This window comes from Neocloeon triangulifer, unplaced genomic scaffold (assembly GCF_031216515.1).
Source record: "Neocloeon triangulifer isolate White Clay Creek 2 clone unplaced genomic scaffold, ASM3121651v1 ptg000003l, whole genome shotgun sequence".
NCBI classification, from domain to species: Eukaryota; Metazoa; Arthropoda; class Insecta; order Ephemeroptera; family Baetidae; genus Neocloeon; species Neocloeon triangulifer.
Window position 1 is genome coordinate 8,829,081 of NW_026775546.1, and position 16,021 is coordinate 8,845,101.

At 40.6% G+C, this 16,021-nt stretch overlaps 1 protein-coding gene across 1 annotated transcript; it reads right to left on the reverse strand.

Annotated features, from left to right (window-relative positions):
- Positions 1-11,850: 11,850 nt before the first annotated feature.
- On the reverse strand, positions 11,851-14,483 carry LOC132192899 (serine/threonine-protein kinase pim-3-like). The gene is made up of 3 exons (XM_059613114.1): positions 14,105-14,483; positions 13,522-13,885; positions 11,851-13,232 (listed from the first exon to the last, which is right to left on the reverse strand). The coding sequence occupies exons 1-3, from the start codon at positions 14,258-14,260 to the stop codon at positions 12,811-12,813; spliced, it is 942 nt and encodes a 313-aa protein (XP_059469097.1). The 5' UTR covers positions 14,261-14,483; the 3' UTR covers positions 11,851-12,810.
- Positions 14,484-16,021: the final 1,538 nt, after the last annotated feature.

The following is a 16,021-nucleotide window of genomic DNA, read 5'->3' on the forward strand; positions in this document are numbered from 1 at the left end:
GAGTAATATTTTATATAGAGATGAATTTCCCACTTTCAACTCTAACTATAAAACAATTAAGAAATTTCCATGTAAAAAGAAACAATTATTTACATGGTTTTAATAGTGCATTCCACGATATAATAGTACAGTGTGCTGTTTAAAAAAATTAAATAACAAATCTAAAATAATTTTCTCCCTTATTTTTTCTTCTTCAAATTTTGAGTCCTCCTTGCTTTTTTTGTCATTTTATTCTTCATATACTGCTTATACAAGTTATAAGCGACGTTTGGTCAGGTTTTCGTACATAATTTTTTTTCCAATAATGTTTTTTTCGAGCAATTATTTTTATTTATAATCAGTACTTACGAAGCTACAATTATGAAGGAGCAAAACAAACCAAAAATGAAAACTGCAGATTTTTTGTTACAATTTTAATTTTCTTAAAAAAATTAATTGTGGTCTTTAAATTGCATGGCTGTTAATTTATTCAATTATTCTTATGTTGCATCTGATTTTCTCAAATTTAAACAAAAATTTAATAATCACATAAAATTCTGAATGCAAATTTGTTTCATTTTTCCGTCAAAATTAAAAAATCACACGTTTTGTTAAAATTTAATTTTTAAATGTGGTTTTGTTTAATATTTAATCAAAATCTGAAGTATTTGTTGTTTTTCCCCTAGAAATTGCATGTATTTTGCTCTATAATTTTTGACACAGAAAAAATTTGAAGAAATTAAACATGTAAACGTTTTCTAGGAAATTATTGTATTAATAAAAATAATTAATATTATTTAAAGTAGGGTTATCTGCCAAATCAAAGAATTATTTTACATTTTTTACATCTTTTATCCGTTCCTTTAATGAAAGGGTCACGGATCGTTGTTGAAAGTGGAATGGCCATGCATCACATGCATGTTAAACCAATTTCGATTTCATTCCCAACGAGAGAGCGAATCCCCCGGCCGATTTCACTGTTTTGAATTGGTTTGTACATTTTAATTAAACTCGTCACAGAGTCGTAATCAAAAAGAGTGGCAAAGGGGTCGATTGCCAATTAGCTTGAGAGGAAGGTTGTGCAACCCTCTTTGACATCCCTGATGGGGCCGTCGTTGCATAACGTGCTCTGCAGGTTGCATATTCGTGCATCACTTTGTTTCTCAACCGCGCTTGTTATTTTGTTTTGGTCGTGGGCGGCTCAGCCTGGACGTGGGACTGTTGAAAAGAGAGGAGGCTTTTCGCAGCTGTCGAAAGAGAAATGGGAATTGTATAACCGAGTTTCAAAACGCTCTCTTTTATCGATGCGCTGACCTGATGCACATTAATTCAAACGACACGAATCCAGAATTTTTATAATCGGAACAAACCTTGAATAGCCAATGGAGGCCTTTTTTGTTTTGATCTCTGCCTTGAACCTGTCGAGATAAGTTCGGAGGGTGTCCTTACATGATATTTTGGTAGAGGAATATTTAAATGTTCCAGTTTTCAGGTCAAAGCTTGCATTATATTTGAATAAAATAAATTATCTGACTATTTCCTAAAAGAAATCTAATCTAACTTTTGATTTACTTTTAATGGCAGCTTTTGGTTTTATTGTGAGATTTTAAATTTATGACCATTTCCTATGAGTTTTTTTTTAACTTTTCTTAGAACTTCCCTTTCCTCCTCTGCATGAAAACTTTTAGTTTTTATCTCTTTTCCTCAATCTAAACGGGTCTAACTAGTGCACATTAAAAGTCGAACCACTTGACACTTTGGCTATATTTATCGCCCATAGACGTTTAAAAGTTTGAGTTTTCCTGCTCTCGTGTTTTTTGCGCGCGGGGCAGGTTGCGTGCGTGCCGATGAGTCAACAGGGCAGAATGCAAAAAGGCGCCCGTCTTTGCTAAAATTAGCCGCAAGTCGGAGTAATAGTGCCAGATTTTGAGGACAGGCCGGGAATAGCTGTCTAGACGGTTGCGTCCTACTATAGAGCGCCGCGTGATAAAATAGAATAGAATTAACGCAGGAATCGAGCTGCTCCTCTCTCACGTGGTCTGGCAATTTGCCCTTTTTGTTGCTGAGCGCAAAGGGGCGTCGGTCGCACCCCGAAATGAATTCGATCGAAATCATGGGGGCGAGATCAATTTTGACGCCCCTCTCGGCGCGCGAGCCTCCGAAAACCAGCAGCTTTTCCCACCAAATCTGGGGGATCAAAATTGCCGCGCTGGCCACTCGGCCCTGGTGCTTTTTATTAACAACTGTCACATTGTTATCGCCATAAACCGTTCTAATAAATGAAGATTATATTGGAGCGGGCGTGCTGACCGTCATAATCAGCGTTTTGACGCCTGGCCGTGCTTTTCCATCCAGCAATGAAATGAATCAACCCCGATTGAGCTCGTTTATTTCGCCGTTTCTCGCTCAATCTCCCAAAATCAATGCGTCCTGATGGCTTTTCGATATAACGAGTCCGGCTACGTGTGACAGAAAATGATGTAACGAGGGTGACTTTGTCATTCGAGCCGAAAAAGTGTAACAACATATTGGACCCTTATTAAACCCGCCGGGTGAGATTCGGCCCTTCGATCCTGCCCTAATGGTGGAATTACTCGCAATATGGAAATATGTTCCCGCCAGAGCCAACATTGCGGCAAACATTTTTCATTTTGCGTGAACAAACATTGTTTGTTTATCTTTCCCTGCATATTCCAATAATTTGCTGATGTGGAATCAATCAAAACAACCATTCGGAATCTGAAAATTCTCAATATTCTATAGAAATTTTACTGGAAAATATTGAATAAAAAAAATATTAAACACATCCTTTCGGCTACTAAAACCAATTTTTCTCATTTTCTGAATCAATTAATTCAATGATTATGCAGAATATTTTTTGCAAAAAGCATAGCCAATATTTTTGGTTATTTAAAAAAAGGTTGTTTTGTACTTGAAGTGGAATGTGTTCACTTTATTGTAAAAAGTTATAAATTGAGTTTTAAATCTGCATTAATAAAATGATATGAAAAGTCATAGTGGACTGAAAATCTCAAAAAGTCTTTGTTATTGATAAAAGTCCAAGAATTAATTTTTAGTCTGCATATTTTGAATCAAAATGCCTCAATTTGGTAAATATATATTATGGAGCAAATAAAAAAAAAATCAAATAACTGTTCCCAGCCCAACCAGTCTAATTGTAAGAATAAAAACTGAAAGTTATAAATTAAAAATGATTCTAATTGAACAACTTAAAGAAAGGAGATGAATTTCATAGCACAAAATTTTGTATGTTTATTGTTCAAGATTTTATTAAAAAATTATAAGAATCAGACATGTAAAAAAAAAATTATCAAAACGCGTCACTGAGTAAAATGAGCATCAAAATGAATGAGGAAGAAAATTAAAAATCAAATTCACCTAATAATTCCTTATTTTTTAAATCACCTTGGGAAAAGTAAAATATTAATCCTATCCTTTAATTAAAAATAATGTTTACCATGCCTTGTGTATGTCAAATATATCAATTAATGCAAAGTTTGTAAGGCAATATTCTAAGAGTAAATTTTCTCTGGTTTAACAAATAATTTTGACGAAATCTTCCTGTTATCATAAAATGTTTCAAAAGTTAAATGCAAATTTTGGGGGAGGAGGGCTTTTTAATTAAAACCTTGTTAACGTTGCACTGCACTCTCTCGCAACCTAACCCTCAATCCCCTCCGGCTCGCAGATTTCAGTACAAGTGCTCAGTTTCAAACTTGAATCACACGGGTGCTGTTTGGTGTTTCGCCGCGAACAAAAAGATCTTGATGAGTAACACGTGCACCGTGTAGCCCAACCCTACATGACTACATATGTGGCGGGAACTCGAGTTTTGCACGCTCAGCGTGTTAGCAGCGCAATTTAAAAGTACGTCGCCAAAAGTATCAAGATCTTGGCCCAGCTCGAAGCTGAATGCAGGGCAAGGACGGACCACCGCGTCAACAAAGAAAGAAAATTAACTCGCAGATGTTTCCGATTATCAGCACGGCCCACCACGAAATTTTACTAAAAAGGCTTATTGCATTTGGGATTTGGGGGGTTGCTGAGAGTCCCCGAGGACCTTTTTCTTGCAAGGAGTATCAAGGCAGCTTTTCCCAAAGATATAATCCTCTTAAAAAGGAATGGCATAATCCTATGGCGAGAGAAGATCCGAAGAAAGAAAGAACACAGATTTAATGGGAAAAACGCATCTTTCTCTCTCTCCTCCCGATTTTAGGAGATGAATAGGTGAATAAAACCGCGGCAGCGTGGAGGCTGAATAAATATTTCCACTTTCTGGGTACCCACGTGTTGAGTCAAAGTTATTTTTAAATTGGTGCTGCCACGCTGCTGCCACACAGGAGCAGGTAAAATAAGAGAATGGTGGCCGAGAGGAGAGCACAAAGCCCTCTCTGGAATGCTGCCTGTTTGCCTTTCCAGCTTTGAGCCTCTCCTCTCTCTTCGTCTTCAGCCCAGATAGAAAATTATTGTCAGCGAGGCAGGCAGGAATCCCTGAATTTAACCGATGACCACGCCTGACTGGCCAACTCCTTTTTTCCTCTTCAACGATTTTTCTTTTCCTTCTCCCCACACAAAAAACACGTACACGGCCAGTTGTTAAAGAATAAGAGAAGTTTTAGGCTCTTTCACAAATGCATTTTTGCGCTGCTGAATGTCTGCTCTCCTGCCTGCTTGTGTTGTTATTGTGTTGTTGACAGGAGAGCGTTGCCGAGGGAAAAGATTTCTCTTTTTCCACTTGCTCCCTGTAAATCGTAAATCGTCTCTTTTCAACAACAGCGTTCAAAATTTTCTGCCTGCTTTTTCTGGGAATTTCAAAGAGGATTGCTTAATTGGCTTTCCTTCAGGGGGCAAAAAGGGTCTGTTGAAAAACATCATTCTTCTCCTTTGGCGCCAAAAATATGGGCTTAACGTTGCGCCCTACTGGGAAAAATAAAATAAACCACGATGTTTTCTCAAAAAGGAGACACTTTTTTGACAGAAGTGTCAAAAAAGAGCTTTTACGCACGATTTCTTTCCTTTCAATTCCAATTCAAGCGTGCAAAAATAAAAGGGTTAAATTTATTTACTATGAAATTTTATAAAAATGGGAAGAAAGGATGTCAAAACCATAGCTAGTGACAAAAATAATATTATGTGTGTTTATTTATCTACTTGTTGACATTTAGAGAAAAAGAAAAAAATATAATTGTCAGACGTGAGTGAGACCTCATCCACCACAGCGAGCTTCAATTGACTTTTAATAGTTAAGTGAAAATTAAAAAGAAATAAAAACGTTTTGCATGTTGATTTGATTTAATTCAGTAATTTTTGATTTCATCATGTTAATCAAATTTTTAATTAATTTAAAAAGAGAGAAAGGAATGCTTTTGTTGCATAAATCAAATTAACTCTGCCGAAATTAGCGAAATTTAATTTTGATTAAATATCCCTCGAGAATTCTCTCCAGTGCTTGGAAATTAGCAATACAATTTCTTAATCTTCCGGCTTGCTCAATTTTGAAGCTGGCTGTGTGTTGCGAGGCGATTTAACGCAATTGCATTCCTGCGCACAAAATATATTGTTGCATCGCAGGAACAAAGAAAGAAAGAACGGCGTCGTTTAACTGTGAAAACTCGTGATTCCCCGTCGTCGTCGCCGCTCTCTTTCCCAGCTTTGCCGCGCACTTCTGCTTCTTCGTCGCCGCCGCGAAATGCATAAAAAAATAAAAATAAATAAATAAAGTGCTGGCTGCGCAAAGAGCACGTTGTGGGGGTTATTGTCGTCAGCTACTTGCTTGATCGCGCGGCGGCGGCGGCAGCATTTAATGCACGCATCCGGTTTACGTGTACGTTTGTATAATAGGACAGTGACCTTAAAAAAACACAATAAAGCCGAGTGCGCCAACTAAGAAGGAAAGGAAGCTAAGGTGCGCGGCACCACAATGGAAACAATATTTTTAATGAGCATGATTTATTTTCTGGCGTCATTAACGAGCTGCCGAGGAAGTGAATGAGAATTTTCAGCACTTGTCGTCCGGATGCGGTCGCTGCCCGCCGAATATCAATTAAACTTTTTACATCCCATCTCGAGAGAGGGAGCGGCCGGACAATCGATTGGCACATTGATCCGCGCGAAATGAAAAAAAAAACAACAAACAACTGGCGGGAAGTCGCATCACAATAATAATATAAAACTATAGAATTGCTAATCGTGAGAAGCTCTTTTAATTAAAATTTATTTCTGTAGGAAAAATCGTGCGATTCGTCGCTGGTTTGTCTCAAAATTATCATTATTGCAAAGGAAACGTGAGAAATTGAGATGATTTATATCATTTGGCAACATTAAAAATTATTCAATTTCGTGAGAAACGTAATAAATAAATTTTTCGCATATTTTTAGTTCGTAATGACCGAAATTTTGCTCAAAGCAGGGGGTACGCCATTATCTCATTTACCAATTCGGAAAAGGCGGCAGTAAAAAAGTCATTTGCCGCACGCCGATAAATTTAATAGAGGAAAAAACGCACATTTTCTGCTATCTAAATGGTCTCGGGGGAGTAGCGAATCGCGAGACCCGCCACGTTTTTAATCAGTTGCCTCGTGGTTCCTCCACGTGGTCGTGTTTGAAGCTCTCTTTTTTATTTTTTTCCCATGGCGTCGAACGAAAACGCTCTCCCGCCACCGTATTATACCTTTCGGGATGCTCCGAAATAAAAGACTTTGTTCCTCCTTGCATGTGTGTGAGAGATGCTGTAGGAGAGAAGAAAGAAAGAAAGATATTTATAGGGCGGAATAATAGTGGCGGCGCGAGGGGGAGACCATTTCCGCTAACTCGTGAATGATACAGATAGAAACCATCCATGTTGTCTCACTACACACTCCGTGCTGCACTCACGCCGCGTGTTATGGGATTTTTATTTCTTCTCTCACGGCCTCGCACGGCCGGGGTGCTGGCTGGCCCGCCAGCCACGTGCAACAACAACTCAGTCAGCCAGTCGAAATTTAATTCCCGATGATAACCCCATGTAAGGCGTATAAAATAGGTCGACAAATTTTACGACTTTGCTTTTCTCGGCAAAATATTTTGAGAGAGGGTGGCATTCCGAAGGGTGGGTTTTTTTTATTATTTTTTTATTCCAGCCACGTGACCGAAATTGAGGATTTTGACGCGAGTAAAAGCGTCGTCAACGAGGATGAAGTTTCATTTTCCGCGTCGTAAAGCGCCTGGCTCATTGTTATTGGCGTTGGTAATGCGGTTTCACCCGTGATTTCCAAGCTGCGACCCGCAATGTCTCATTCTTCACCCCATCATCCAAATTTGACACGGGCAGTAACAATTTTCTGCCCCTTCCCGTTGAATTCTGAATCGAATTTTATCTCCGAATTCAATTATATCCGTCAGGAAGAAATAAAAACAGCAACAATTTTTAAACTGGGAAAATCCTTAATGAGAAATTTAAAAAGATTTCCGGTGAATAGAGCAAGAGAAAACACGATGTTTTGAAAACAATTTTTATTTAAAAGGTTGCAACTTGCAACAACTTTTAATTATAATACACAATTCTCTGAAAATTTAATTTAAATTTTCAGAAACTGTTTTGCTGTTGCCTTTAGTTTTTTTTTTAATTTTTAATTGAAAGAATAAAATTCCTGAAAAAATTATCATGTTTTTGAGAGAATTGAGATAATTAATAAAAATTCGGCAATAATTTTGTTTTCCTCTTTTCATATCAAAATCCTAAATAATATCCTCTTTAAAGAAGGAAAGTAAACAAATAACAAATGTAAAGTTTTTGTATACAGTTGAGGAAGTATAATATATTAATTTCCAGACTTTTTGTCACATTATAAACGAGAAACGATTGAAAACTATCTCAACGGTATAACGTTCCCAACGGAAACAATTGAAAAGGAATTCAGATTGGACGAGTTTAAAATGCAAAATTCAATTATTTATTTCAGTGTTTTTGACTGACACTTTATTTCCACGCTTCGTTATTTATGAGCATGAACGCCTCGCAGTCGGCGAATTTAATTTCAGCTGCTACTTCCTTCCCGCGTCTCGTTCCTTCAACTTTTGGCCTTGAAACTCGCCAGGAAGAATAACCCTATACCTGCCGCTCATCGTCCGTTGACAATAATGCGCAGCAAAAATAACATAATTTCATGAATAAAACCACCCCCGATGGATACACGGATGGCTGGGAACCTGAGCGAGGGATGGGAACGCACTCTATGATATATTTTTCATTCAGCCGCTCGCGCACACGGGCAGGTGCAAAAGGGGCCTCATGTTTTTTCCACGGCCACATGGAAACAATCCGTCCCACCGTTTCATTTTGTTCCTCCCGCTCCTTTGTTAAATTATTTCGAGTTGGGTGTTCTCTTCTCACGGGCAGAAAAGGCGGGAAGCGCCGTATTTTTTTTCTTCTCTCCGGTTGCATCCCTCGCTCCTTCTTCTCCTCGCCGCACCCAGACTGCATCTTTCTCGGCATCTCAAATGCAGCAGGATCGACGCATTGTCGCTGCAGCGCCCCGCGTTTCTTTTCTCTCCGGCATGGCAACACAAAACCCGGACGCCACGTGGTCGCCCAAAAATGCACTAAAAAATTAATAAAAATTCGACCGATTTGAGTTTCGACCTGAAATTTCGTTCGCAGGTGCGGACGAGTGGCGTGCGTGCCTGGCCTCGCGTACACCAGCAAAAGTCCAAGTGTTTTGGCGACAAATTTGGCTTTGACGAGATTGGTGGAAATTAGTATGCGACGTGTGTCGCGTTTGCTAAAAATTCCATCACAGCAGTTTCCTGTGTCCGGTTGACGTTTTTCCAGTTTGCATGCATGCCTCTGCCTGGGCGACAAAATTTCAGGGACCCTCGCCGGTGCTACGTGCGTTTCCGGTGCTGCACTTTCCATTGCAACCTTCCGCCGTGTTTTGATTTTGAACGACATATTGCAAAAATTTTATTCGCAGTTTTATTCATAAAATCAGTGCGAAAAAATTCATCTTTGTTGTGAAAAATGAGCAAATTTTAGAGATTTGAATAAAAAAATTCTGCCCTTTTTACGCTGCTTTTTTTAAAAAAATAAATAATAATACTTTATCTAAGACCTAAATAGTTCAAAATGATTTAAAATTTTGGGCTTGAAATGATTTGTTCTAGAATAAGTATTGAAAAATGAGAAATATTTTTATTTTTCCAGGCTTCTTTAAATTTTTGCTTTTAAGTACCTGAATTCCAGTTTGCTTTTCATTTTAATGTGCTATCGCTTTGGAGTCAGAACTAATTTGATTTAATTACATTTTAAATATTTTCTTGCTTTAATTTTACTTTTTAACCAATTTTTACATTTTTTTATTTGCTCCTTATTGTTACAATCTTAATTTTTCCTTTGGGATACGCTTTAGATAGCTTGTGTTTTTTCTCTCTAATTGCGTGACCATATCAAAGTTAGAGATAACAATACTTTTCCAAGCTTGGAGGCCTCCAAGGTCAGGTCCTTAACCGCGTAAACTCTTTTCTTCACACGTGTCATTTTGTTCGTCAAATGCACACGTGCGGATTTAATTAATATTCGATTGGAATAAAAATCAGTTTGCTGGGAACATTTTTAAAATTTTAATAGATTTTATTTTATTTTTTAGATAGATTTGAAACTAATACGGTTAACTTTTATAGATAATTGTAATATCAAAGTCAATTAATTGAACACTTGATTAATTCTAGTCCACAAATTGCTCATAATGTGTAATACGCAACCCGCGCAACGCTTTGAAATTAAATTCTTTTTAATTTTATTAAATTTTAATAATTTATTTTATACCTTTTACTTTTATTTTTTATATTTGAAGGAATTTGTATTTTATTATCTCGGTGTTAATTAAAGGCTCCATTGAGCCAGATAAATTTTTGCATGTTCCAGTCCCCGAGTCACGTTGATTGAACCAATTTCCTGAGCTATGCGATCCCACTTGAGGAGTCTATATAATAACCAGACTCGCGCATTATTTAAATTTATATTTGGCGTGGCCAAGAAACACGCACGGTGCTTTAACGCGAATATGCGGGAAAAAAATAGACACACAACAATAATATTCGCTCGAAGGGCCATCGGGCATTGCCTCTCGGAGCAGTGCGCGTCGTTTCCCGCCGTTTTCGGCCACGTGTGGCCTTCAGACGCTTCAGGCAGACCTTCCTTGGATGGCGTGCAAGCGGGCAGGGTAGTGTTCCGTGCATAGCACTCTCCTCCACGGCGGTTAAAAAAAGGAGGGAGGCCGCGGCCGAGCCAAGGAAAGCGCGCCAACGACAACCTTCCTTCTCCTTTGATGGAAACAACGAAGGCATCCCAGCCGCGGAGGAGAGCCAAGGAGGCGAGATGAAAGGCATTCCAGGGAAGCTGCGTCTGTAAGGTCGGCTCTCATAATTCAATGACCGCCTCCTAGACTGCTGCAGCCGAGAGAGAGGTGTATAAACTCGCCAGGCAACAACACACACCAAATCGCCGCCTAATTGAGTCATTTTTCTAATCCCACCTTTTCGCTGCCCTCTTTATTATCATCCGATCAAAGATAGCCTGCTTTGTCTCGGAACTATTAGTTTTTTGCTCGCTGATTGGAAAATTGGAAAATGACTCGGAAGGAATGCGCCGACCTTGGGTGTTATTTAACTCTCTCTCGGCTTATTTGAATACCGCGCAGGCTGGCCCACATATATGTGTGCAAGGGCCGGAAGGTGAAATTAAAAGAGAGGTTATTTCCTGACTTGAACCGGTGTGCGCTCATATTTAATTAAAAACAAGAAATTGTTGTTTATAAGGAAGCTTTTAAAAAAAATTAACGATTTGAGACTTCCGTTCGATGAAATAAAAGTGAATTTTAAAAGAACTATTTTCGTCCATCGTGGAATTGCAAATTCTAAACGGACGCTTTTCTAGGGCGCCCGTGTGTTAAAAAAGGTATGAAATTAGTTCGTTTCCACCTCTTGGGTTTGTAGAAACGCGTTATTTTTAGACTGACAACAAATAATTGTGACCAATTAAATTGTTTTTGGTGCGTGAAAATGATTTCTGTGGCGTTTGGTTCCAGGAAAGAAAAAGGCAGCGGCGAAAACCTCCCACCGCGATATAAACTCTAGCACCGTTGAATGGCATGTATGTTACATTTGATCCCCAATTAAAGCGAAAATCGCTCGTTAATTACCCAGGCCTGCCTTCCTCTCCTCCTGCGCCCGTCTCACTCGGCAGGTTCGAAAAATTCCCTGACGAAAATCAACTTGAAATAATAAAAATTGATGCACCGTCGGCCGCGGTAACGACTCGCTGCACTCGCTGAGCTGGAAAAGTCATTGGCCGGCGGCGACGCTCGCTTTTCGAGGCCGTTCGCTGAAATATCGTGGAGCGAATTTTTTTTTCTTAAATTTTACAAATTTTATTTCGAGACAACCTGAGGGTTGAGCCGCTTGTTGCCAGGCAGAGGGAGGCGAAATTTCTCTTGGCCTTTTGTGTTGTACAGTTGCCCGGACGCCGAAGGGTGGTTGTTTTTCTGAGAAAAACCCCCGAAAGTAGGTTGGGGGAGGAACGAAACAAGGCCATGCCGCAACAACAAAGGGAAAAAAAGACGGCGGCGGCGACTTGGCAGGAATTCCTTTTGGCGCCTGCGAGGTATGTAAGAAAGAGGAGTTCATTGCTTTGCGATTGTATGGGGCAGTCGCCTCGCGCGCGGTTCACCTTGAGATGAGGTGTGCAAAAATCAGGGGAGAGGAAGGTCGGCCATTGCCAGGTGCTTCCCCCCTCCTTGCAAGAGACCTTAGCGTTTTTGCTTGTTATTATTACTTTTCAAGGATGTTTGGCGAATTAATTGAAAGATGCTTGAATACTTTTTGCATAAATGTTGTTGACATTTATTGGTATCATTTAAGAGACACCCGCACACACGTGGCGCGGGATCTACAGCAGAATTGATTTTCTTCTCTCTCCGTCACAGTACATTATTAACACGATTTTTTTTGTATAAAAAATACAGTCAAATCTTGATGTGCTCGCACCTGTCTTACATTATTAGAATAATTTACACCAAATCGCACTATATTATCCACAATGTACACATAAATTAAATACTCTTGATGTGAAGTAATGAGTGATAGTATGCGCGAAGGCGGGTCGGTCGCTTGCACCTGCACTCAGGTGCGCCGACCCGCCGCTTCGTGTTATATTATTTAAATACAAGGACGAGAAACGAAAAGACAGTACGATTTTTTGCTTTTAATATAAAAATGTACGATGTTATATAATTACGTTACGTGTATGCATGTAAGTGAGTTATTGCGCACTTCGTATGTAATCAATTATAGAGTGTATGTATGTGTGAATTTTTTCAATGTATACCATTTTTTCTCAAATAAATTAAGAGGAAGGAACTCAGAGAACACATTTTGCCTAGCGCAAAAATTGTCAGTCAATATGGCATCAGCTTCGTATGCACATAAATAAATCATCTTTTCTTCATCGTCACACAATAATAAATTAAAGGGCGGCGACGGCCCTCTCGCTCCACAGACACAAAGGGCCGTCGCCGAACGCCGAGGGCCGGAAGTTGCAGCCCTGCCGGTCGATCACAGTCTTAAAATCAAACAAACGACGAGAGAAGCGAAGGAGGCGGTGGATGCATGGAAAGAAAGAAAGTTCACCAGGGCGCCGCGGGGTCACCCGACTCTCAACTTCACATCTTCTCTCGACTTGTCTCTCTGGTATATTACAAAACTAGCACAGCCGTAAACGCGCAGAACGCAGAACGAAAAACGCAAAACAATTGTCCGTGTCTAAACTCCGTGAGGTCAAGGCCTGGCCTGGAGTCCGAGGGCGACGCTGAGCGGCGGCAGAGGTCCGTACTTGACCTCCTCGGGCGCCGTCTTGGTCGCCGTCGCTTCGGGTAGTTGCTGGTCTTCGGCTTGCTGGGGTAAATAACACGCGAACCACGGGTGCATGAGCAGCTCCTCGAGCTTGGGCCGATCCGAAGGGCGGATTTTGAGGCATTGCCGGATCAGGTCCTGGCACTCGGCGCTCAGTCTCGTCTTGGTGCTCTCCGTGAGCCGCGTCTTGAAGGTGATGTGCGCCCTGAGGATCTCCTCGTCCAGCTCGAAGGGCACGTCGCCGCACACCATGGCGTACAGCAGGATGCCCAGGGACCAGACGGTGGCGCTGCGGCCGTAGTACTTTCCGGCGCGGATCCACTCGGGGGGTGCGTACACCCTCGTACCTGAGAACACAAAGAGAGAAAAAACCAGGTTAGTCCGGGTGCGAAACGAGAGAGCCTTGAGCGGCGAGGCGCCAGCCTGGAATGCAGGCGGCCCCACCACCGCCAACGGAGAAAGAAAGGTGATTGCGAGCAGTTACTAGGCCGTTTGTGTGTCACGCGAAAAAAAGTAATAAAAACAAATAACGCGCCTCGAAAGAAATTTTAAGTTAAAAAACTCGAAAATATATTTTTTTAAATTTTTTTTTTCAATATATAAATTATTTTAGGAAAAAATTAATTCAAAACTCACCATCAAAATCGGTATAGACGGTGTCTCTGAGAACGGCGCCTGATCCGAAATCGATCAGCTTGAGCGTGTTGGTCTTGAGGTCGACCAAAATGTTCTCGTCCTTGATGTCGCGATGGATGACGCCAGCCTTGTGACACTGGATGATCATGTGGATAATCTGGCGGAAGAAGTCACGCGCAAGGTACTCGTTCAGGATGACCTTCTCGGTGATGTAGTCGAACAGGTCCTTGACGCTTTCGGGGCGCTCCATCACAATGATGACGCTGTCCGGGCGCTCAAAGTAGTCGAGCAGACGGATCACGCCCGGGATGTGCGACACCTTGGACAGCAGACACACCTCCATGGGTACACGCTGGTGTCCCATCTGAAATCAAACAAAAACAAGAAAATTTATTATTAAATTCAATTACGAAATAAAATTACATAATAAGTCCAACCTAATAAGCCACGTCCTAGTTACATAATTAGGCGTGTTCAGACCATGTGGTCAGAAATGACAAAATATTTTAAATTATTTTTGATAATAAAATTTATGTTTCCTTTTATTATAAAAATTTATTTATTTTGATTTTTTTTTACTCACCAAGACCATGTCTGAGATTTTCTGTTTGGCGATGTGCTTGATCGCGACGGGCAGGCCGTCTCTGTTGCGAATGCCGGCGTAGACGACGCCGAAACCACCCTTGCCGAGGCAGGGGCCGACGCGGTAGAGCCTGTCGAAGTGATCCTGGTAAGCCATGATGCAGCTGGAGCGGCACTGGGGCCAACACTGGACACGTGAACTGACTGCAAGCAAGGTTGCTTGGATGTGTTGAGGATTTGAAGGGCGGAGCGAGCGAAAGGTACACACACGTCCGTCTCGCGCCACTCAACCTACACGACTGCCGCCGCTGCCGCTCAATCGACTTGGCTTGACGGCAAATTCCCCTCGCCGCGTCCGTGAATGTAGGATGATGAACTATAGTAAGGGCGGGTGTTATGGCGATGGCGGCTCGTAGTAACAGCGCGGCGGCGGCGGCGGGACGAGTGGCGGGAGAGGGGAGGTCGCGGCGGGAGGAGGGGAGTGCGCGCGCTTTGCTCTGATTCAGTGCCTGCTGCATCCGCTCCGGCGGCCGTCTGGCCCCCTCCCCTCTCCATCCTCGGCCAAGGCAAACAGATTCACACACACACCCAAACACGGACGAAAACGCCGGGAGGGGAAGGAGCAGGAAAACCCGGGGTTTTTCCTGCCTCCGCCGCTATCCCAAGTCCTGTCGGGGCTGCGGCGGGATTTTGTTTTATATTTTATTTATCGCCAGTCTTCTTTTTGCCCTTCTTATCTCGCGCGGATGTAATTTTATTATTTCTTTCCTGCGGCCACGCTGCGGCTCACCAGAATTGACGTACTATGATGTCTGGCCCTCGATACTTTATTCTTTTTCCTTGTGCGATAATAAAATTATTTGTTTAGGTATCATTCTTGGAACTTTGATACATTTTTTCCTCTTGTTTTTAATATACTGGTTTCCGCCAAAAACAGATTTATTAATTGAATTGTTATAGCCGCTTGCGGCGCGTGGGCCTTTAATTTGTTGTTTGCTTTCCATTTTATTTTATCAAGCATTAATTGATTGCTTTATCAAGTTTCCTTATTCCTCAAATGGAAATAAAGCAGCTTTGAAATTTTCGTATCTCTGATGAATATATAATTGATTTTCTGGTTACTGAAGAGGAAGTCTGATCTGAAAAAAATTTGTAAAGCATGCTCATATTCCTATTTTGGCTTTTTTTCGAGGAAGTTTCATTTTTTCAATAAAAAGGACTTACCATGGTTTCTTTTACAATTTAATAAGCGAGAAAAGTTATTTTCGTAGAAATTTTAACAATCTTGTTCCACTTAAATTGGTTCAATTGCTTGCTAATTGTTCTTTAATTTAAACTTTGGAACAATTTCTCTTTCGCTTAATTGATGGAAATAAATTTCTTAAAATAATTTTTATGCAAAAGGAATCTTCAATTACCTTTATGATTGTTTTAAATATTCAGAAACAGAATTGTTTGACATCAATTTGCTTTATCAGAGCTTATTTTAAAAATTGTCCTAAGCAACAAACACTATTTTATTTGATTTTGCTCCTATAAATAAGTTTCTGGAACAATGAGCTCTGTACAAAATTACATAACATGTTTTTATTTCGTGTTCACTGCCACATTTAATTGAAACGCAAAAAGCATGATTTTTGTTTACACTCTTGTGGTTGGGAAAGTCCAAAATATTTATATAAAAAATTTCCAGAGAAAACGCGCATACTTTGGTTTGCGTAATCGCGGGCAAAGGCACGCTCGGTCGCTGCTTTGTTGACACTTTGGTGACGGGAGGGACATGCCTCTCCTCTGATAAATTCGATCACGAGCCTTATCACATGACCATAATAATAATACCGGGCAACGAGCACATGCCAGCACGATGACAATATTTTAATTTCCAGTCAGCAGCTCTCTTGAGTCATTTCTCCAAAGC